The following is a 24,750-nucleotide window of genomic DNA, read 5'->3' on the forward strand; positions in this document are numbered from 1 at the left end:
TCTAGTTCTCGCTGGTCTTAGCTTGTGGGGAGCCTCCAAGGAGGGAATGCACGCGGAAATGCTCTGTAAGTGAAATTAGATCACATCACTCCCTGCTTTAAAACCTCCCAATGATCTCCCCAATCACCTAGAATAAAACTCAAACTCCTCACATTGGCCCACAGCCCCTGCGTGATCCGCGATCTAACCCCCACCTACGCGTGATGACACCGGCACCCCCTGCTTCCCCACAGGCACTCTGCTCCAGCTCCAGTGGCCTCCCTGCTGTGCCTTGAACATGCTAAGATCATTCAGCTCAGGGTTTTGCATTTGCTGTGTCCTCTGCTTGCCATGCCCTTCTTCTTCACATTGTTTGTTCCCTTACTTCATGAAGGTCTCTGCTCAAATGTCACCCTCCAAGAGGACTTCCCTGCCACCCTCTCTAAAATAATTTCCCCCTCCCCATCCCACCTCTATCTGTTTATCCCGCTTAATTTTTCTTTATATCCTTTATCATTGCCTGAAATTACATCATATCTTAGCTTTTTGTTTATTCTTTGTCTCTCTTACCAGGTTCTAACTCCATAAGGACAGGAACCTTGCCTGTATCCCCAGTGCCAGCACAGTGCCTGACTCAGAAGGTGTTCAAGAATGATTTGTTGAATGAATGAATGAGAACTTTCCCATGGTAGAAAGGAATAGCTTGGAAGACAGTAAAGTCTCTTTCACTCCAGGTGTTCAAAAAGTGGCTGAACAGGACTTCCCTGGTGGCGCAGTGGTTAAGGGTCCGCCTGCCAACGCAGGGGACACGGGTTCGAGCCCTAGTCTGGGACGATCCCACATGCCGCGGAGCAACTGAGCCCATGTGCCACAACTACTGAAGCCCGTGCTCCTCAACAAGAGAAACCACCACAATGAGAAGCCCGCGCACCACAATAAAGAGCAGCCTCTGCTCACCGCAACTAGAGAAGGCCCGCGTGCAGCAACAAAGACCCAACACAGCCAAAAATATAAATAAGTAAATAAAAAAGTGGCTGAACAACTGTAGGACTTGGAGTGTAATTATCCGCAGCACTTAACTACACTGTATTGTGATTTGAAACCTATTAGTCTGTTGTCTCTAGTAAATAGTAAATTCTTTGAGGACAGGAACTGTTTTGTATTCATTGTGTCCTTAGAAGCTAGCCCTGTGCTTGGAACTAAGTAAATCCTGATAACTGTTTGTTGTCAGGTTAGGTTGCATTAGGGAACAGTGAGCCTGGGACTTCATTGGGGATATAAAATAGGGGCCAGGATAGGAGATTTAAAAGATCACGGCTGATTGGAAGGGCCATCCTTGCATTTCATGTCTCTGTGCTGCCCTAATGACCAGCTCACTGAACTATAGATTGAGATCGCTGGGGGAAAAACAATCTGGCCTTATTTGCAGTTGTTGAAAGCAGTTGCCTTTGGCAATAGAGAGAAAAGGAGACAGAGACTATTTTAACCAAATATTAAGGGACTTGAGGGACTTAACCAGGTCTTACACATTGTGTATGCTTTACATCACCTAGAATGTGCACACTCGGAAATCAATAACAAAAGACAAAATAATAACAATAACATGCATGGGTATAAATGTTTATCATTTTCACAGTGTTCACTTACTTTTTAAAAAAAAAATAAATTTGATTCTCAAAACAGCTCTGTGAGGTAATCAGAAATGATTGATCCCAATTTTACAGACGAGGGAAAAGGTACAGAGATAAATCGAGTAACTTGCAAACTATAGCAAACAGTGAGGTAGGACTGGGACTTCGTTGAATGAATGAATGAACTATTAATTAATGCAATTTGAGAAACAAAAGCTGGGGCTTTTCTTCTTTATTTTTCTTTTCTGTGCTTAGCACAAGTTTGGGTTAGAGGAACTATGTTTGTTGAATGAATGAAGGAGTGAATAATGTGTGACATTTCCCAAGGTAGGCACTCAAAAATAATATTTTAAAGCGCTAATCTAGCTTCCTTTCACTGACAGTCCCTGGGAAGAGACCCAGGAGGCACCTCCAGGAGGCTGAACTAGACCTGGAAGGGCCCCCAGGGAGGAAACAGGCCCAGAGAGAGGCAGCGATTGCCCAAGGTCACAGAGCTGGAGCCAAAACTAAGGTCTACAAGTTCTACCCGCAAACACCCTCCGCATCGGGTCTGGGATTAAGTGCGAGCACCTTCCTCTTTCCCAAGCCTCCAAAACAGCGTTCCCCGCCTTCCTACGAAGAGCTGGGGGCAGAGCGGCAAGTGGGAAATGCCATCTTCCTCCCTCAGATCTTTCCCTCTGCCTCCTTCTCTTGCTGCCACCTGCCACTCTCTGAAGCCTGTCCAACAGGCCTGCGGCTTCTGGAACAGAGCGAAACCCAAGGCCAGGTGGTGCCTCAGCAGACACACCAGTGCTCCTGCCCCGGGATGCGCTGCCATGAGCCCTGCACAAAGCCCTCAAAATAACCTCCGTTTTGAAAGGCGGTCAGGCTCTCTTTGACCAGCTGGCTCGTGAGGCCACAGGGCCAAGGAGTCCACTGTACTCACAGCATCATAGGAGCGGTCAAATGTATTATCTCAGAATTTCACAATCTCACAATCAGAGAATTTGAGGAATAGAAAATGTTCATACAGAATTTTAGTATCATAAAACCCCAGACTCGGACTTCCCTGGTGGCACAGTGGTTAAGAATCTGCCTGCCAATGCAGGGGACACGGATTCGAGCCCTGGTCTGGGAAGATCCCACATGCCGTGGAGCAACTAAGCCCGTGCACCACAACTACTGAGCCTGCGCTCTAGAGCCTGCGAGCCACAGCTACTGAGCCTGTGTTCCACAACTACTGAAGCCCGCGTGCCTAGACCCTGTGCTCCACAACAAGAGAAGCCACCACAATGAGAAGCCCACACACCGCAACGAAGAGTAGCCCCCGCTCGCCACAACTAGAGAGAGCCCGCGCACAGCTACAACGAAGACCCAATGCAGCCAAAAAATAAATTAAAAAAAAAAAAAAAAAAGAATCCGCCTTCCAATGCAGGGGATGCGGGTTCGATCCCTGGTCGGGGAACTAAGACCCCAAATGTCGTGAGGCAACTAAGCCCACGCACCACAACTACTGCGCCCGCGCACCACAACGAAAAATCCCGTATGCTGCAACTAAGACCCGACACAGCCAAAAAACAAAACAAAACAAAAAACCCCCCAGACTCACTAAATTTTAAAAGCTTAGAATAATGGAATCTAGAATTTAAGAGTCAAAAATCCAACACTTCCCCCACCCACCCCCGTGTAAATGAACAAGATGAGGCCCAGAGAGATGCTTATCTCAAGGAGTGACTCACCCAAGGGATGGATTGATCCTGGATCCACAATTGGCTAGATTTCCTGTTCTCCACCCACTGACTTCCCTGCATCCTCCCCCAGCCCCGCTCCTTCTTTCCACCTGAGCTCGGGCTCTTGCCCCTCCCCCACTGCTTGGGAAACTCACTCCAGCTCTTGGTCGTGCCTTCGTGGCAGCTATGGCTTTTCTTAAACAGCTTTAATAACTTTCATGGCTATTCCTTAAAAATATATATAATATACTCAACTCTCTCCCATCTTAAACAAACAAAAATTCATCCCTCTCTAGCTCCAACCAGGGATTGAACCCCGGCCATGGCAGTGGATGCCCAGAATCCTAACCACTGGGCCATCAGGAAACTCCCACTGACCAGCTTCTTGAAAGTTGTCCCTACCTTTGTCAGCTCCACTCCTCACCTCCCCTTCTCCCCACCGCAATCTGACTTTCCTGCCACCACTCCAGGGAGGTTTCAACGGCCAACCTCTTTGTTACTAAACTCAGCAGACACCTTTCAGTCTCCTGTTTGACCACCATGGCAGCCGACCCTGCTGACCATCCCCCTTCACGGCCATGGCATCCCCGCCCTGGGCTTCCTTCACCTCTCAGGCTGCTCCTTCTCGGCTTTTTTTTTTTTTTTGCGGTACGCGGGCCTCTCACTGCTGTGGCCTCTCCCGTTGCGGAGCACAGGCTCCGGACGCGCAGGCTCAGCGGCCATGGCTCACGGGCCCAGCCGCTCCACGGCACGTGGGATCTTCCCGGACCGGGGCACGAACCCGTGCGCCCTGCATCGGCAGGCGGACTCTCAACCACTGCGCCACCAGGGAAGCCCTCTCGGCTTATTTTGTGAGTTCCATCCCCAGCACTCTTCTCTCCCTCCTCTTTATCCTCTCCCTGAGTATAAAAACCATCCCTGTAGCTTGGCTTACTTGTCATTACCTCCTAAGTATCTCCCTGAACCTCAGTGTTTCCTTCTGAGTTCTAGACCAGTGTAGCTAGATGGTGTTTTTCACTAAATGGGGAGCCTCTGGAGGGCAGGGATCAAAGGAACAAGCCCAGTGCCTGGCACACGCAGGCATTCAGCAAATACTTGATAAATGTGAATAGTGGAATAAGACTTGCCAACTCATTATTATTCTAGAGTCTCTGTATCAAGTGAGATGTGGACATCTCAGGAATGCCAGAGGGGTGACTCACAGACCCACAAGTTATTAGTGTCAGAGGAGATTTAAGACCATCTATAACCAAACCCTTTATTGTGCTGATAAGGAAACTGAGACCCAGAACGGTTAAGAGTCTTGTCCAAGGTCACACAGCAAGTTTACGGCAGAGCACATCCCCAGCTCACATAGGAAAGGGCACCTCGGGGTACTCCCTCCCAGGATGACACTGCAGGGGTAAAAGATAGGAAGGTAGGATGGGCATGGTATACAGATGAGGCCATGACAAATGTGAACCCAAATGTAAGTCTGGAAAGTTCAAAGGCACAATGTCCTATGCAAATCTTACTCGATTGTTGTCTGATCCAACACACCGGTGACTGGGATCCCGTAAAACTGCTGCATAGTGGCGACTGCTGACTGTAAGGCCTTCCCTGAGTGCAACGCAGATGCCCGTGAGTCATAGGGCAGCAGATAGCCGTATGACTTTAACCAGTTCTGAAAGACATGTGAAAAGAAAAGGATGCATTACGCGAGAGAAGGCTCTGTTCTACCTGGGCAGAGATTTGCCCTTGAAACCAGGGATCGTTTTACCTGAGGGACTTATGGACTCAGCCTCTGATTCCTGCCTCCTTCATTCCCTCCTGCAGACACTGTCAAATTAACCTCCAGAAAACCCAGCTCTTGTTGGCTGACTCTTCTGCTATAAAACTTTCACTGGATCTCTACTGACTGCAGAATAAAGATTAAATTGCATTCCAGGCTTTCCAGTACCCTGCCTCTTTACCATGTAGGTGTTTTCCACTGATATATGACTACACATGCAAGAGCACCAGAACAGTTCATTCTCGGAAGCAGTTGGCCTGATAAAACGCTGTGCCACCCAGAAACCCACTGTGTCCAAAGGCACAGTCTGCTGAAGAATCATGTTGTAGAATATTAATAGGCATGAGATTATCTGTGGTCTTTATTGCTAATCCCTTCAAATGAGCAAGCCATTATAAATAAATATAAACAAAATAAGCAAAACAATGTATTATTTAATTTAAATACGAGTACACAGATATATGCACAGAAAAAAGCCTAGAAGGGCGCACATAACATAATAATAGTGTGGTTATGTAAGAGAATTCTTTGTTTTTAGGGAATACATGCTGAAGTATTTCAGCTTACATAACGGTGCACAATGTCTGCAACTTTTTCTTCAACAGAATCAGGGGAAAAATAGAGAGAAAGAGGGAGAGGAGAGAGAGGGAGAAAAACCCCCACAAATATAGTTAAATGTTAGGAGTTGGGGAATGTGGGTGAAACGTATTCAGGAATTCTTTGTCCTATTCTTGAAAACTTTTCTGGAAGTCTAAAATAATGTCAAAATTTTTTTCAGTAAAAAAAGAATTAATTTGAATATCCTTTGTTATAATATCTTGGGGGACTTTTTTCTGTGCTTTTCTAAGTTTTATGCATGGAGTCATTTTTTTTAAAGAAGGAGAAAAACTTTAAAAGGGCAAAAGAGTCTGAAAGTAGCTTGGATGAAGAAGCTCAAACAAACAATGAATCTGAAGGACAGCAAAGTAAAGATGATTATTTCCACCAACGAGCACGAGGGATGGAAATGGAAGAAATCACAGCACCAGGAAATATCTGTGGCACCAATTGGAAAATGGGGGAAATATCCACATATCTATGGAATCCGCAAGCATGTCCTCTAAGGAGCACACCTACACACTGGTCTCTAAACCACACAGGACCTGCTGCTCTTCCTCAGAGGATTATCTTGAACATCAAGTAAGCTAATGAAGCAGACAGATCTTAGGAAGCTGGCTTATATCCTTCCCATCTATAGTTTTGTTTCTTGTTTCTATATGAACAGTCTTATTGTGGACGCATCTGTTACAAGTCAAATCAAACCATTTTGGGAAGGAGGCAGACCAGAAACTATAAACAAGTTGTTATTTATTTCATCCCAGGTGGCTATCACATCTTTACTGCCTTGTGATGAAATCCATCTGACTGAGTAAAAACAGAAGAGTCATGGGACTTCCCTGGTGGTACAGTGGTTAAGACTCCACGCTCCCAATGCAGGGGGCCTGGGTTCAATCCCTGGCCTGGGAAATAGATCCCACATGCATGTCACAACTAAGAGTTTGCATGCCGCAACTAAGGAGCCTGCCTGCTGCAGCTAAGGAGCCCATGAGCCGCAACTAAGGAGCTTGCCTGCCACAACTAAGACTCAACCAACCAAATACATACATAAATAAATATTTTTTAAAAACCCCAAAACAAAAGTCAGAATAATAAAGTCTTAAAACTTCCACAAGAGAGTGACCACCTTGCCTCTTCCATGTTTGAGATCCAAAACCTGTTTTTCATTCTAAATTTTGGCACAGGATTTCAATACTTCCTGCACTTTCCCAAACTTTGAATCTCTTTCATGCCTTTGTATGTTTCCCCCATCTGCCTGGCATATTTCTTTTTTTTTTTTTTTCCTAAAATTGACCATTGTAACCATTTTATTTAGTTTTTAGAAATGCTTTATTTATTTATTTATGGTTGTGTTGGGTCTTCGTTGCTGCACGCAGGCTTTCTCTAGTTGCGGCGAGCGGGGGCTACTCTTCATTGCAGCGCGCATGCTTCTCATTGCAGTGGCTTCTCTTGTGGAGCACGGGCTCTAGGCACGCGGGCTTCAGTAGTTGTGGCATGTGGGCTCAGTAGTTGTGTCTCTCAGGCTCTAGAGCACGGGCTCAGTAGTTGTGGCGCACATGCTTAGTTGCTCCGCGGCATGTGGGATCTTCCCGGACCAGGGCTTCCACTCTTGTCCCCTGCATTGGCAGGCGGATTCTTAACCACTGTGCCATCAGGGAAGTCCCTATGCCTGGCATATTTCTAAGTTTGGCAAAAATCTTTCATTATTTTAAGGTTCAGTCCATAAATTACTCCCTCTGAAAGACTTGTCTCACTCCTCAGCCTGTTATTTTCTTCCTCTTCTGTGCTCCCTAAATCCCCTGTTACAGATGGTATAGCTCTTATAATATTGGGCTCTAATCATTACTTTATGTATCAGACTCTGAGCTCTGAGTTCCTCCAGGGAAGGGTCTGTGTTTTAATCATCTCTCTATATCCGGTGCCCAGGAAGTGCCTGACAAAGTAGCTGATCATTGTCTCCATTCAACAAACATTACTGGGCACTGACCACCTGCTGGGCACTGTGCATGGCTCTGGGGATACAACGATGAATAAGGAGCTCACAGACAAACAAGTAAACCCACCATGAAACTACAGCACTAACAATCAGGTGTGTAGAGGGTTCCATGGGAGAATGAAGGTGGGGGGCCTTATCCACATGGAGGGGTGGAGATCGGGAGCAAGGGGGAACTCAGGGGAGGCTTCCAGGTGGAGCTAAGTCTTGAAGGATTGCACAGCATGTGCAATTGCCTGGAGGTGTTGGGATGCATAGCACATTCTGAGCGGTATTTAAAATGGCTGGAACTTGCGGGAGAGGAGTGTGGTGATGAGTGGAGAGGATTGGAAAGGAGGGGAGTGGGGAGAGATGATTTGCCATTAATTATCTGTTCACAAAGTGGGCAACTTACAGAGAATCACTTGTGACTTGACTGTGGTCTCGGATCAGCCATAAAGCTCATTTAAAGCATCTGGAAATGGACGTGATAGGGCAACTGACAAGGTACCTGTCTATTCATCCAGCTCCAGTTTCTATTCCCAGGTCAGTTATGTCATCAAAGCATTAAGTTCCTGCACAGTATTCCTCAGCCCCTCCCAGCCAGCATGCCACATTCCGTTCTTTCTTTACAGAAACTTCAATGAAGAATTGTTGGGTTGAATAAACAGAGCGGTATAGTGGGAAAGAGGCACACAGTCCTGAGATGGAATCCCGGCTTCACCACTTGCCAGCTGTGTGACTTTGGACAAACTGAGCTCCAGTTTCCTTCTTTGTAAAATGTAAACAATGACCTTCCTCCACAGGATTGCTGTTAAGGTGAAATGATCAAATGTACCTGACATATAATTACTCAAAAGTGATTCGTTTGTTATCCCTTTGGACGGTGTCTCTGTTACCTTTTGTAAAATCAACGTGGAAAACATGGTCTTTGACTCCTTCCCTGCCTTTTGACATCTAGTCATCCTGCCCTCGCCCTGGACCAAGAGCCAGTCCTCGTGGGTCCTATGGAGGGTAGTGCATCTGTCACAGTCAAGTCTACCTGCTCTCGGGTGACCTCTGGGCATGAACATCTCTCACACGGCACTGGGAACACTGCATTCAGAGAGATGACAGCTGACTTGAATTGTTCTCTTCGCCCTGTCGCTCAGCTTTATTGGGACCAAACACAATCACTTTCTATCAAGCTTTAGCTTGAGGAAAATGGTTTCCCTACAGGAGATTCTGCATACTTTCTGGTTTCAGAAAATGCACACTGGGTAACCCAGTGGTTTTCCATTTTTGGCCTTTCTGCCAGAAATCTTTCAGTCAAATTTATAGCATAAGTGTTGAACACGGTGATGCTTGGAAGTAGCTATTACTTTTTTCATCTTTCCAACCATCAAGTTATGTTTCATCCTTAAAAAATCTTACTTAAAAACATTGCTTCACTCTGTAAACTGCCTCAAACCCTTCCAAAAAGAGGTGTGGTACAAACTAAAATCCAACACCTCCCTATCTGTGGACTCAGTTCTCTTAAAATCCAATTAGGATGAATTACAGCATTTGGGAAATGGCTGGGGAACTTTCGACAGATAATTCTGACAAACCAGTCAACCGACCGAGTATTTTTTGAGCACCTACCTCCAAGCTAGTATGGAATTTAAGGATCTTCTTCCCTCCTGCCCTCATTACTACGTATGGTAGGAGATAGGGAACAGGGAATTTTTGGCATAAACTCTCTTCAGCCTTCTAAAACTTTGGGGAATTGAAAGGAGCTCTTCCTCTGTAAAGGGCAACCTGGTTTACCCAGCTCCTTTTTTTGGATACTCAAGCAATGAGCATCTCAAAGCCAATCTGGATCCATTACGAAGTTCTCAGCAGTGTCAGGAGTTAGGATCTAAGGACTCAGGTCTTAGGCAAATGTCTAGTTCAGGGCCAAACATTGGAATGCGTCAGCCTTCTCTGGGTTCTGCTTCCCTCCCAAGTTCACTGGGAGCTCAGGGGCAGAGCCTTAAGAGGGGACATGGGAGGGGGAGGAACTGGTCAAAGGACAGCTCTAAGCCAGGGAACGGGGCATTGAGACTGGGCCTGGGCTGTGCGTGAGTGCGTGTGTGTGTGCATGTGTGTGTGTGTGTGTGTGTGTGTGTGTGTGTGTGTGTGTTACAGGGTGGGAGGCTAAGGACTATGCATTAGGGACCAGACAGTTCCAACTTCTGCTGTTTAACCCTGTCTCTGCCATTCACCTGCTCTGTGACCCAGGCAATCCTCTGACTTCTCTGAGCATAAGCTCCTAATGTTGAAGGAAGTCTTCTACACTCCAGTAGTCCCAAGTCCAGAACATTCCCTGCCCTTTCACACTTCCAGGCTGTTCCTGCTGCCAACAGAGCCCATTCTCTTTATGCATGTTAGCAAACTTATCCTTCAAAATCTAGCTGAAATGTCACCTCCTTTGGAAAACCTTCCTTAACTCTCCCTGGCAGAGCTAGGGGGCACCCCCTTTACTCCTGCAGCGCTTACTTCTCTAAACGTTGCTCTAAACGTAACTACCATGGTGTATCACACCTGTTGGTTGATATGTTTTCCCCACTAGATTGAGTTCCCAAGGAGCAGAGACTGTCATATTTATTTTTATATCTGCTACAGTACTTAGCACAGTGCCTGGCATAATAAATAATCACTGAATGAATGAGTGAGTGAAGGAAGGAATGAATGAGTGAACAAACAGTTGGTCTAGGAGGTACTGTCTGGGTACCAACGAAGGGATTTCATCTTGGGAAGGTTTAAAGAGTCATACACATGAAAGTACCAAACACAATCCTTGGTATCTATTAGGGACTGAAAAAACCGTTTTTGCTGAAATTCAATCTTTTGTGGTTTGACTTCTTTGCCTGATGAGGCAAGAGGCTCCATTGTCCCATTTGAAAAAAGATAAAATCCACTAAAGGAAAAAAAAAAAAGCCCCATTCAGTTTTAAACAGAATGACCTACCTTTCGTCTTTTTACACCTGGATCCATTAATCAATCATCAGCCATGTCAGAATTCTAACCTTTACAGATCAGTTAACCAACTCTAAGATGTCTGTCACCCTTTAAGTGCTGAAAAAGGTGTAAACCCAGAGGAAAGTGAGAAAGATCTCAGAGTGCGAGCAGGGACCAAAATAGCTGGGCTGAACGGAAGATGGAGAGACTACCAACAACACCGCGTGATTGGTCCGCTGGCCAGAAGGCGGGATTTTGGTTCCCGAGAAGCCGAAGCTGAGATGTTTAGCTGCAGTGGCAGGCAAAGGAGAGAGCGGAGAATAACAAGGAGAAAAAAAGTGGCCCGAAGAGGGAAGAGAGCGGCAGACAGCAGAGGCGGTGGTGAGATTAGAAGTGTCAATGGAGGCGGCAAGTAGCAGATCAACTGGTGTGCTGCCGTTTGCTCTTGGAAAACAGATATGGCCATGGGGGAGGAGAGAGATGGATCGGTCAAAACAGCGTCTCCTGGGGCTGTTCAGGAGCATTGCATCTGGTTGGATGTGAACCCAAACCATACTGTAGAGGCCTGGAGAAGGAGCAGGGGAATGATTAGGATCTGGTGTTTGGTCAGGAATCCAGTGGGTCTGAAGGTAATGTCAGAAAGGCCAGAGGCCAGTCTACAAAGAAGGGACAGGCAGGAAGGTGTTAAATTTGGAAGCATGGGCTGGAATGAGAAAGAAAGAATCAAAGATCTTGATCAAAGAGTTTGGGCAGCTGAGGTCATAATCTAGGGTGACAATGTGAGTAACAGGAACAAGGCATCGACCTCAACATGCATGGGAAGTCCAAGTCCAGTTCTAGAGGGACAGCGACAAGCTAGAGCATGACTAAGGGAGAGTGGCCAGGAGAGTGAGGGAGTCATTCATAGGAACCATAGCCCACAAGGAAAGATGAGGGATGTTTAGGCTGGAGAAGGGAGGACTGCAGGGGACGTGACTGTCTTCAAAAAGCCAAATGGCTACGGATGAAGGAGACTGGCAGATGGCCAAGCTAAGACCAGCACAGGAGATCACAGGACATAGATCTTGACTCACTCAAATAAACAGCTTTTTAACAGAGATGTTCTAATTATAGTAACAAGGATATAGCTACTATTATTAGAACTCCTACTATATACCTGGCACTGTGCCAGGCAGTCTAGACTGCAACGACCCCACAAGGTAGGAATTATGATCCCCAGTTTGCAGTTGAAGAAACTGAGGTTCAGAAAGTTTAAATAATCATCCAGAGCCACAAAGCTAGTAAGTAGCAGGATTCAAACCCAGTTGTCTCTGAAACCAGGCATTTCACACTGTCAGACCACTGGACAGGCATCCCTTTCCCCTCGCAGGACTTTCTATAGCTCACACTCCGTTCTGTACCTTATCTCAGATCACCGTGAGCTCAATACCCTTCTGCTGTGATTCCTACGCCAGGCTTCGGCACCACCCCCCACCCAGTTATCAAACCAGAAGCTTCATATGACACACGTCTCCCCGCTCTCCTTGGTCCACATTGTCTTTTACCAAAGAACTATAGGCTCTACCTCCTAAACATCGAATCTGTTTCTGTCTATTCATTCAATAAGTATTTATTGAGGACCTACTACGATGTCCAGGCACTGTGGGCTAGGCTCTGGTATAGAACATCGAACGAAAACACTCTCCTTACTTTCTAGTTACAGTCTAATGGACGAACCATTTTGCAATAAGTGCTATGAAAAATAAAGTAGGGTAAGGAGATGGAGAGTGATGGGACAACTTTTTTATTGAGAATGGTCAGGGGATGTCTCTGAGGAAGTCATATCTGAGCAAGAGACCTGAAGGAGGCGAGAGAGTTCCAGGAAGAGGGAACAGAAAGTGTAAATACCCTGAGGCAGCTTCAAAGTCTTCCCATCAAGAGCATTTGAGGGAGGGGGAAACCGGAGGTATTAGTCATAGGGTACAAAATTTCAGTTACACGAGATTAATAAGTCCTGGAGAGCTACTGTATGGCATAGTGCCCATAGTCAACAATACTGTATTATACACTTAAAACATTTGCTAAAAGGGCGGACATTAAGTTCTTAGCACAAGGTGATGATGATGGTGGTGGTGGTGACGATGATGATAGAAATAAAGAGGGCAGGAGGAAACTTTTGGAGGGGATGGATTTGTTTATGGCATAGATTGTGGTGATGGTTTCACAGGTGTAGACTTAGCTCCAAACTCATTACGTTGTACGCAGTAAATATGTGCAGCTTTTTGTATGTCAATTATACCTCAATAAAGTGGTTTTAAAAAAACCAAGAGGCTTTATGATATGGTCCCTGACTACCTCTGCAGCCTCCTTTACCACTCCCCACCTAGCACTCTGTGTTCTAATTCTTCCAGACCCTGACATACATAGTTCCTTCTGTCTAGATCACGCTCCTCTCTCTTTCTCTGGGGAAGCCTTCCTTGACCCCTTAACTCAGGAGTTCCTTCTACATCCCTGGTCAGTACCCATCCTTCTCCTTATCACAATTCTTATCACACAGCGTTGCAGTGGAATTGCTTGTCTCCTCTGCTTGACTACACAATGCCCGAGGGCGGGGCCCATAGTCTTGTCTTCTTCACTATTGTATCCCCACACCTAGTACAGGGCCAGCATAGATACCTCTTTATTGAATAAAACAAGTTGAAGTGCTCAGGGAGAGGATGAGTCATTGCTGGTCAAAATTTGCTATAGAACAGAGTTTCTCAATCCCGGCACTACTGGTATTTTGGGCCAGATAATTCTGTTGTACAGGGCTGTCCGGTGCATCGTAGGACACTTAGCAGCATCCCTGGCTTCTACAACAAGATGCCAACAGCACCACCCCCTCAGCTGTGACAACCAGAAATGTCTCCATTGGCCAAAGAGTTCCCTCGACGGTGGGCAAAATTATCCTATGTTGAGAACCACTATTATAAAGGGATTCCCATATAGGGCTGCCTTGAATATTCTCTAAGAGTCCTTTCAACCCTAAATTCTGCACTAGGCATTTAGGGAAAGCACTAGGCATTCAGTCGATAGCCTCCTAGGATGGGGCTCAGAAGGAGAGCTGGTTTCCTTATCTGAGCAGGTGGACATGAATGGTAGTGAGGCGTGGAGAGCAGTGAGGAGCGAGGCAGCTTGAGAGGACATTTAGGGTATGGATAAGAGTACACGCTCTGGAGACACACCGTGCTGGGCTCAAATCCTAACTCTCCCATTTACTTGTTACACAGCCCTCAGCAAATTATTCAGCCTGGCTACTGCTCACATCAAGCTCCAACTGCATGATGTCCTTAGCATGTGCCCCATGGAGCGGTTGTAAAGATTAAATAACATAATACGTGGTATTGAGCGCTCAGTAAAAGATAGCAATAATAATGGCTGTTATTTTCCTGATAGGTGACCAACAACTCTAAAGCCCTCACTGCACTGCAGCCCCAGACACTGAGGCTGTGTTTCTCACTGGGCAGTCCTTGTGCATCATGGGCTGTCAGCATCACCTCATCCAATGAACTTGTTAAAAGTACGTATTCCCAAACGTGAATTTAGACCTACGAAATCATACCCTCTGAGGTTGGGAACTGGGAATCTGCGTTTTGGGGGGATTTTTTTTTTTTTTTTTTGCGGTATGCGGGCCTCTCACTGTTGTGGCCTCTCCCGTTGCGGAGCACAGGCTCCGGACGTGCAGGCTCAGCGGCCATGGCTCACGGGCCAGCCGCTCCGCGGCATGTGGGATCTTCCTGAACTGGGGCACGAACCGGTGTCCCCTGCTTCGGCAGGCGGACTCTCAGCCACTGCGCCACCAGGGAAGCCCGGAATCTGCGTTTTTATAAAGAGAGCACCTAAAGTGATTCTGTTGCCTACTAAAGTTTGAGAACCACCGCAGTAAGGACAGCTGGGAGTTGATGACCCTGTGCCACGAAGAATGGGCATGTTGTGTTCAGTATCATCTCTGATTTGCTAGGACAGGAAGCATGTTGCCATTTAGGAAAGCCTTCTATTAAAGTTGGCTCAAAAGCCAGCCCCTGCCCTCTGTGCCTCGGCTCTGCTCTCATCCCTGGGTCCTTCACCTGCCTGTCTCCTCAGCCAGCCCTTACAAGTGGGTTTTGGCCTCAGTTTCCCTGGCTGGCACTCAGGTCCTAAACTGAGATTGTAAGGACACTAATCTGTTTCTCAGGACCTCAGGTTCCCTGCCTGGTTCTCAGTGTCCTCCGGAGAGTGAGACTCTAGTCCCTACACACCTGGGAGCTGAGTGAGGTTGTATCTGAAAAGACAGGTCACTTGGGACCCAGATGCCACCACATGCCAAATATTACTTAACTCTGCTCCTTCCAGCTGAGTGTCCTTGGGCAAATGACCTAACTTCTTTAAGCCATCATTTTTATTCATCCGTTACATAGAGGATATTAAAAGAAGGGTTGTTAGGAGGATTCAGTAAGATGATGATTCAGTAAGATTCAGTACTAGCTGAAATTATGGCCCTTCAAAGATGTCCACATCCTAATTCCCAAAACCTGCTATGTTGCCTTACATGGCAAAGGAGACTTTACAGGTTATGATTAAGTTAAGGATCTTCAGGTGGGGAGATTAGCCTGGCTCATCCAGGTGGTCTCAGTGTAAGCACAACGGTCCGTATAAGAGGGAGGCAGGACATCAGAGTCAGAGATGGAGACGTCAAGACAGAAGCAGATGTCAGAGTAATGCCATTGTCGAAAGGGGGCCACAAGCCAAGGAATGCGGGCGGCCTCTAGAAGCTGGAAAAGGCAAGGTACGAATTCTCCCCTGCAGCCTCAAGAAATAATGCAGCCCTGCTGACACCTTGATTTTAGTCCCTTTAGTCTCATTTCAAACTTCAGACTGTAAGATAATATTAAATAAGAACTAATAAATTTCAGAACTGTAAGAAAATAAATTTGTATTGTTATAGGCCCCAAAGCTTGTGGTAATTTGTTTCAGTAGCAGTAAGAAGCTAATAGATGAATGTAAAGCATTTAGCAGATCCTGGCACATAGTAAGCATTCTCACAATGTTATTGTCTGTATTTTTCTCCCACACTCTTCAGCAGTACATGGACCACCACCTTTGGTCATTACTGCTGGACCGAATCACTGTGTCCTTTGGTGACTCCTCAGAAATCAGCCTTATCACTGTGGCAGTTCCCTCCAACTCCTGTCCCACCAACACCCCACTTCCTCCTCCACCCACCGAACTGAGGTCTCAGCCTTGCTGCTGAACCCACCTGAGTTATAACTAATTTTTTAAAACTTCAAACGTGAAGGCCTAACCATGGAGGTATCTAGAAAATGCACTCATCAACAAATACTTAGGGATCACCTAATTTAACACACTTATTTTGCGGAAGAGAAAAATAAAACTCAGGGAGAAATGACTTATCCAAAGTCACAGAGCAAGTTAGTGGAGGAGCTGAAAACGGAGGCTAGTGTCCCTGCCTCCCAGGGAGGGTTCTCTCTGCCGTGCTACACCCTCCACGCTAGCTCTGGTTTGCCTCCAAAGGCTGTGTCTTTTTAAATTTTTCGTCTTTTCCCACTCACAGCCAGTCTAAAAAGGGCCCTCAGGATCGCCCACAAATCCCAACTTAGCTTCTTGACAAACACCTTAATGGCACGGCATTGCCTCTTGGCTGCCACCATCTCTCGAGTGGGTGGAAAGTGCACCAGCGGGAATTCCCTGGCGCTCTGCACAGTGTCCTTGGCCCACTCCCAGGAGGCCACCACAAGCCAGACAATCACCATGCCCAGGGAGGTGGTACATTTGGGGTTTTGGATCAGCCAGACACCGGGATGTCTGAGTTTCCCAATTCTGGGGAGGCTTCCTCCCATGGCCGGGAGGGTAGCCATGCGCACATTCACTCTCTGAGAAGCGAGGCGCCTTAGTCTTCCTTGCCCTTTCCGGTGCCTTCCTGCAAATCTGCCATCATTTTCTGTCCGACGGGGCTTAACTTATTGATGAGTTTTAGAAGAGGGAAGAAGGAAGACAGAGACCGTGGTCAGGCCTTAGTTTCTCAACTGAAATAGGCAGATGGCTGAAGTAGATAACCTCTCAGTAATTATATAAAGTTCTATTACTTTAGCTTGATTGGATTGAGCGTGGAGCTGATCCTCACGGCCAGTCTTAAAGTCTAAGCTCCTCAGCATGGCGCTCGGCAAGCCTCACGGTCTGACGCCAATGCACCTTTCTAGCCTTTCCCTTCGACGTGTATGTCCCACCCTTCTATTCCCTACCCCAAGTGCCCCCTCCTCTAGCTACTGATCTACTTGTGTTGCCTGAAAACAGCCTGCAAGTTCCTTCCTCTCTGCCTTTTTTCATTCCCTCTCCCTAGAAGGCCTTTCCCACGTGGATACTGGCCTCTCCCTGATGAACTAATAGATAAATTTCCTCTGAAATGCAACTGGAATGTCACCTCACCTGGGAGGACTATCTCAAGGTTAAATGGACTTCCTCTGTGCTCCCATATGCACCCCTTACTTACAGCATCTTTCATAGTACATTATCAATAGTGGTTTCAATGCCTGTCTCTCCTACTGAGCTCTTCCTCATGGAGCTTACAGCCTGGAGGGGGAGGGAAACATGGAAAGACAAAATGTTTCATTCCAACGGTGATAAGCAAAGGAATAGGAGAAGGTGCTGGGAAAGAGAGTGTGTGACAGGAGATCTAGGCTGTGACGTCAGGGATGGCCTCCCAGAGGATGTGACATCTCAGCTGAGACCTGTGTATGAGCAGAAGAGGTGAAGGTGAAGGTCAGATAATGAGTGTCCCAGGAAAAGAATAGCTTATTGAATTCCTGAGATGGGAAGGAGCCTACTTATTAAGAAAAGAGGAAGAAGGCCAGGGCAGCTGGAGTTGACTGAGAAGCTGGTATAAAAGGGAGCAGAGAGGTGGGGAGGACTCGGTGATGCAGGGGCTCAGAGGCCTGATTAAGCAGCCTGGGGGGTTGCTGGGTACGAGGGGCTTGTGACACTATTTGTTCTACTTTTGTGTGTGTTTGAAATTTTTCCATAATAAAAATTGAGAAGTGGCCATAGTATTGTAATACTAGTTTAGCCTTTACCTTAAAAGCCATTTTAAGCAAGGTGAGAGTGGGAGTCACATACCAGATATTTTTGTTTAAAAATTTAAAAAAAAATTAAATATTATAAGCATTCAGAAAGGCATAAAAATAATTTTTAAAAAACCCTTGGATAGGGGCTTCCCTGGTGGCGCAGTGGTTGAGAATCTGCCTGCCAATGCAGGGGACATGGGTTCGAGCCCTGGTCTGGGAAGATCCCACATGCCGTGGAGCAACTAAGCCCGTGAGCCACAACTACTGAGCCTGCGCATCTGGAGCCTGTGCTCCACAACAAGAGAGGCCGCGATAGTGAGAGGCCCGCGCACCGCGATGAAGAGTGGCCCCCGCTTGCCACAAGAGAAAGCCCTTGCACAGAAACGAAGACCCAACACAGCCAAAAATAAAAAAAACAACAACAAAAAAAACCTTGGATAATCACCAACCGGCTTTGTTAAATCTTGGCTTTTGCCATATTTGCTTCAGATATAACTGGCCCCTGCGTAGATTTATTTATTTATTTAAATTTATTTATTTATTTATTTTGTACTGGAGTAAAATTGCCTTACAGTGTTGTGTTAGTTTCTGCCACACAGTGAAGTGAATCAGCCATACGCATACACAAATCCCCTCCCTCTTGGACCTCCCTCCCACCCACGCCCTCCACCCCACCCATCTAGGTCGTCACAGAGCACCTAGATTTATTTTTAAAAGGTCACTCTGGCTGCCGTGGGAAGAAGGATTAGAGGCAGGCAAGAGAGGCGGATCAGGTGGGAAGTTTCTGGAATCCAGGTGAGACAGGATGGAAGTTTAGACTAAAGTAGAGGCAACAGTGGTGAAGAGAAGCGGCCACAGGGAAGATCTGTTCAGGAGGTGGAAGTGCTGGGCTGATTCTACTGAGGCAGGTGAGAGGAAGACCAGCTGAAGGATGGCTCTTTCTGGCCCAGTGCTTTTGGGGCACAGAGAATGGTAGGCATGTGAGCGTTTGTGGTACAGAAGTGAGTTTTAAAATTATTATTGCTGGGACTTCTCTGGTGGTCCAGTGGGTAAAACTGCACTCCCAGTGCAGGGGACCCAGGTTCGATCCCTCATTGGGGAACTAGGTCCTGCATGCATGCCGCAACCGAGAGTCTGCGTGCTGCAACAAACATCCCACGTGCCACAACTAAAGATCCCACATGCTGCAACTAAGACCCGGCGTAGCAAAATAAATAAATAAATTTTAAAAATTATTGCTAACCGAGTTGTTAATAACTATGCCTTGCTTTTCTCTACCTACTTTGCTATAAGAACGTGTCTGATTTTTGAGAAAATATTATCTTTTATAAATGTGGCTTTGCTGTTATCCTATAGATCATCAAAGCCTAGTTCCAAGTTGCCCTTGAAAATGAATGCATGGAGTAATGATGAAGAAAAACCAGGGAAGGACTTGAACGAAATTGATCCTGAGGGCCAGTGAAACCAAATGATTTGTTCCAGAATTGCTCAGCTGGGGAGGGCCAGAGCTGGGGTGCACAACTTTTATCCACACACCAGAACAGGTATATAGACCTGAGTTGTGTGAAGAAAACTAAAAGCGCCCAGGGCATCAGCCAGCTCCCAGAACAACTCAGAACAGGCCTCGGTGCCTCCGTCCCCTCAACACGGCTCTGAGAATCTGAACAGGTCACTTCTCTGCTCAGAAACCTTTCATGATTCCTCTCAGTCTTTGGACAAAAGCCAATTTCACAGTCTGCTCTCAGCCTCCCTTTCCAGCCTCTTCTCAAACACTCTTACTGGAAATAGCAATAACTCAAGGCCTCAGGCACATCAAATCCTCTACCATTTCCTAAATACGCCCTACACGTGTGTGGATCCTTGGTTCATGTTTTCCTTCCCTCTGGACTGCCCCACTCACCGTTCTTTGTCCGTTTCCTCCCTCAAAGGTTCATCTTCGATACCAACCTTCTTCCTAGAACATTCCCTAACTTCCCCAACCCCATCTCCTCCCCCTTTGGTGCTTCCCCAGACCTTTAAACCTCTAGCATACATTGATTTTTCTTCAAAACAGGTACGGACTTTTGCGTGCCAAGCACTATGAAGGAAGTTGGTGGGGGACACAGATAATACAATCGATTTTAAAATATTTATCAAGTATCTAGAATGTGCCAGGCACTGTGCTAGGTCCTGAGGAGTCATTGGCTGCAGTCTATTAAGAATTGCTTCCTCTGATTTTGAGTCTAAACTATACCATATCATAAGGCTAGGTTTAATCTCTAAGATTAATCTCTCTGGTACAACTATAATTTACATTTATTTGCTCTAAAACTACCTCTTTCAATGACTGGAGTGGGATATACCTGAAAGTGGAGGAGATTAGCTAAAAGGCTATTACAATAATCCAGAATAGGACAGTTTCATATATAGGGAAAACCTCAGATCTAGGACAGAAAACCCAGCTTCTGGTCCTTGCTTTACTGTTTATTAGCTCCATATGGGTCTCTGGACAATGTGTGGACAAGCCACATCATCTCTCTGAGTCTCCGTTTCCTCCTCTATAAAATGAGGACAATATCTTCCTAGTCCACCTCATGGTGTTGTTGCCAGGATCAAGTGGGGCCAAGCACATGAAAGCATCTGGAAAATGCAAAGTGCTTTACAGATATGAGGCTATTAATGTGATAGGAAAAACCATAGTAGTAATAAGAGAAAATGATTTGAAAATGCAGCAGAGTAGACTCAGGTTAGGTAAAAGGAAGAACTTCCTAAGAGTGAGAATTTTTTTTCAGACAAGAATGAAGATATATTGGAGGCCATGATCACATTGAAATACATTTTTGGCTTGGGAGTCTGTTAGTGCTTCTTAATAGGCCTACCCCACCCCTAAACTCATTTAGGGCTCTAACTTTCCTTGACTACAGGTGCAAACTGAGGAACTTTCTCCATCTGCCCAGAGCAGACCCCTCAAAACCAGTCTACAGAGCAGGAATCCATTAAGCCCTGGGTCCTGGAGTCACACTCTGTCACTCATGTGGCCTGTGCTGATTGCCTTGTCTCTTTCTGCCTATACTGACCTTCCTCAGAATCAAACTGGAAGTTAGGAGGGCCAAAAATCTACTTATGGGGCATTCTACTCAGCTAATAATAAGAGAAAGAGATGCTTTAAATAAACCAAACACAGGAAGCCAATTAGAGAATCAGTGGGACCCCTCAATGTGCAAAATACAAAAGAAAGACTCAAGAAAGCAAAGGAGAAAACAGATTGAACAAATTTTGGCGGGGGCTTTGTCTTTTGGTAATAAAAGATCAGAAATATGAAATCAAAGCCAAAGACAGTGAAAACGCTTTCAACCAAGAAGTCAGGAAACCAGGGAAAAGTTCTAGTTCTGAATCACCTACTGTCAGGCTTAGTGACCTTGGGCAACTCACTTATGGCAATTTACAAAGTATCTGTTAAGTATCTGTTAAGTGCGCTTACTTAGGGATCTCTAAGGTCACTTGTACCCTAATTCTAACCCATACATTAACACTAACCCGTACCCTAACACGTACCCTAACCCTAACCCGTCGTCGTACCCTAACCTGTACCCTAAACCGTACCTCTCAATTCCTCTCTATTGTATATCACTACCACTTGATGACAGCCTATATGAAAGAACTCAAGGGTGTCATTGTGGAACCACTGACAAGCAGAATATCCTCTATTTTCATTGAAGGAAGGACAGGCAGGCAATGAGTTTTATCCCTAAGAAGGGTTTTAGAAGGCACCTTGAGACCACATGCCCATGAGTGTCTATTTCAGATGCATGTAACTTTTTGGCCTAAAGGATGAAGAGAAGAATCATTGGATGCTTTCTGAGTAATTAACAACGAACATTGAGAGTTGAGGACTGTGCTGGATCTAAAACCATAAAGCACTTTGGTTGGGGAAGGCCCTGCCTAAGAACCACAACTCTTTTCCTGAAAATAATGTTTAAGTATTAAAAAAAAAAATTAAATGACAAGCTGGCTGGAGCTGCCTCAAAGTGCTCTTCTGAGAAGAGAGAAATAAATGCCTAGAGAAGTCAGGGAGAGTTTCCTAGAGAGGCAGGGCTTGAGCTGGAACTTTAAGAAAGGAGGCAGATGGATGGGGGGAGGTACAGCATGTGTAAATGTCCAGGGAAACATGGGGAGCTTATCTTAGGATAAAGGAGAGACAAGCTTGTCTGGAGTAAGGATGTGTATGGATGAGCAGGGGGAAAGGCAGCTTCTAGTGAGGCGGTAGGGTGGAGTCAGACTGCAGAGGCCTTAAAAGACAGAGAGAGGACTAAGCAACGTTATCTTCTCGCTGAAAAGCATCAATATTTCTATAAGGTTTCAATCACGTGATCCATTAGGATTCAATGAGGGGATAATAGTGTGCAAATTGTCCACAGAAGGAGTGGATATAATTATCTTTCAGAAAGTTTTGGACAATATATTAGAAATGGAAAATGGAGATACCATGGAACTGAGGGTGATGAGGGCCTGAGAACTCAGAGAGAAAATGGTAGAAGGAAATAAACAATAGAAGGCAATAAATTAATAGGTGGAAATAAATAAATAGATGGAGCTGGTCACGTCTCTAAATGAAAGGAGATTAAGAATGCAGGGGTCCCCAAGAGACCATGCTGGGATCCGTCTGATTTCAATTTTTTATCAGTGATCCAGAAGACGTAGAGCAAAGTGAAAATTTCAGGACCGCAGATCATACTAAGCCCTTTCAGGTAGGGACATGCTCTGCCAAAGGAGAGAGAGAGAGAGAGGGAGGGGGAGAGAGAGAGAGAGAGCTGAAGGAAGGTACTGAGTGGGACACAAAATGGAAGCTAAATGTCAACGTGGGAAGTGTAAGGTAACAATGTACTCCGGTAAGGATAATACACAGATAGGGTGCTGTGCTCCAGGCTATCAGTTTTGACCCAGGAAAGGGATCGGGGATCTACTGCGGATTGTTTCCTAAAGGCAGTGTCCTAATGTGTTGGGATCAGGAAGGCTGACAAAAAGATAGGCAGAAGCAGGAAGGGACCTAAAAATCAAAGAGGAAATCATCCTCCTTTGTGTAAGATGACAAGGTCCCATATCTGGGGAGAATGGTCAGGTTGACATCCATTGAAAGTTAGGAGCCAACGATATCTAGAAAAGGATAATTAAAATGATTCACGAGGATGAATGTGACTATTCTAGAGGTGGCCTATTATAAGGGGGAAACAAGTATGAAAAGACAAAGGCTGAGAGAGGTGGAATAATCAAAGCCTATAAAACTGATAAAGATAAGGAGTGGGTAGCTTTACCTTCTCTCCCAATCCTAACATATTCAAACAAAAAGCCTCCTCTTAATGCTTGAAATATCATAGGAATACAAGGGTTTCAGAGTTGAGATCATTTAGCCCTATCTCTTTGTATTAGAGACGGTAAAATTCAGGCTTAGAGAGGGCAAGGAAATGGCTCAAGGTCACAGAAGCCACCAGGAGCCAAGGTAGGATTAGAAGCCCAGGCCTCCTAAATCCCAGGCTAGGGTCTTTCAGCCTCACCCTGTGCATTCAGGAAGACTAAAGGAATCCTACTTTTTATAGGGTATAAACTCATGAAATGCATTACTCTGAGAGGAAATAAAGCTGAAAACACAAACAAGCTAGGGAAAGTTTTCACTAAAAGTCAACAGCAATTATAAGGCATTTGGAAGAAAACTACCAGCAGGACTAGAGACTTTCTACACACCCTAATTTGGGGGGGATCATGTACCCCTCTGAGAGTCTGAAGAAATCGAGGGATCCTCTCCAAGAAAAACCCATTTGCACATACAAACACAATTTTACACAAGATTTCAGACTCCCTGAGTCCCATGCCCAGTTAAGAATTCCTGTTCTGACAGATTCTTCTGAACAAATAGATTGCTTCAACAAACACACTCCATCTCTTACAATAAGTGAGGCAATCACTCTGATATTCCTCAGCAAAAAAAACACTGTCTCAACATCACTTATCAGAATTGCAGACCTGTGGGTTGCAAGAGACCAGAGATATTACCTAGTCTAACTGCCCCCCGCCCCCCTTGTGTGACATAGGATAATATCATGGTTAAATATGCGGAGACTACAGTCAGCCTGCCTAGGTTAGAATCCCAACTCCATTACTCACTAGCTGTGTGATCTTGGGCAAGTTACTTAGTTCTGTGAGTCTGTATCCTCATCTGTAAAATGAGGAAAATAATTACAAATATCTCGTAGCGTAGTTACGAGGATTAAACGCGATAATCCACATAAAACTCAGCACCAGGCCTGGCACATAGTGAGTGCTCAGTCGATGCTAGCTGGCATTATTGTTATTATTATGCTTGTATCCAGGCAGGTATTATGCATGCATGCATCCAGTCCCCTCCTGGAGCTTTTGCTTGCACATGTCTGCGATGAGCAGCTCCGATTGTTACAAACTTCTTCTCATGTTGAGCGAAATTCGCCTTCTTGCGACCCTTACCCCCACCCCCGTTGGCCCTAGTTCTGTCCTGCGGGGCCACGCAGAGCAAGGCCGTCCTTCCTCCACGTGACAGCCCTTCAGATACGAAGACAGTGATCGAGTCCTTCCCCCGTCCCCTGCCGCCCTCCCTGCCCCCCGCTCCCCCCCGCCCTGTCCTCTCGTCTCCAGCTTGAACATCCTCGGGTCCTTCTCCCAAACCACAACAGACTGGCTGCGCTTACTATTTACTCCCAGGCGTTGTACGGCTTCCCTCACACATAGTCAGGCAGGCCACACGCCACACCGCCACAGTTCCGACCCTCCCGCTCCGCCCCCGCCCGCTGCCCCTGTCCGCGGTGCTGAAGCGGCTCCGGGCCCCCGCGGGCCTGGCGCGGCCCTTCCCAGCCCCCGCCCTGGGCCGCTAGGTCCCGGCGCGGACCCCCGGCACTCCACCTCTGCGCCCCGGGCGGCCGGCGCGGCCCGGCCCAGGCCCGGCCCCGGCGCCGCCCCCCGCCCTGCCCGGAGGTCCCGAGCCCCCGCCCCGGCCCGGCGCGCCAGCCCCACCTGCCCGGCGAAGGGCGCCTCCGCCTCGGCCGCCCGC

At 46.4% G+C, this 24,750-nt stretch overlaps 1 protein-coding gene across 1 annotated transcript in view; it reads right to left on the reverse strand.

Annotated features, from left to right (window-relative positions):
* The window catches only part of MMP24 (matrix metallopeptidase 24), a 48,437-nt gene that overhangs the window by 20,472 nt on the left and 3,215 nt on the right, over nt 1-24,750 (reverse strand). Inside the window, exons 4-5 of the mRNA XM_027078048.1 lie at nt 10,833-10,909; nt 4,834-4,982 (exon numbers count right to left, since the gene is read on the reverse strand). Of these exons, the coding sequence (XP_026933849.1) occupies nt 4,834-4,982; nt 10,833-10,909 (226 nt within the window). The remainder of the gene's footprint in view (nt 1-4,833; nt 4,983-10,832; nt 10,910-24,750) is intronic.

This window comes from Aethalodelphis obliquidens, unplaced genomic scaffold (assembly GCF_003676395.1).
Source record: "Aethalodelphis obliquidens isolate GAN/ISIS:26980383/991018 unplaced genomic scaffold, ASM367639v1 scaffold42, whole genome shotgun sequence".
Lineage (NCBI taxonomy): Eukaryota > Metazoa > Chordata > Mammalia > Artiodactyla > Delphinidae > Aethalodelphis > Aethalodelphis obliquidens.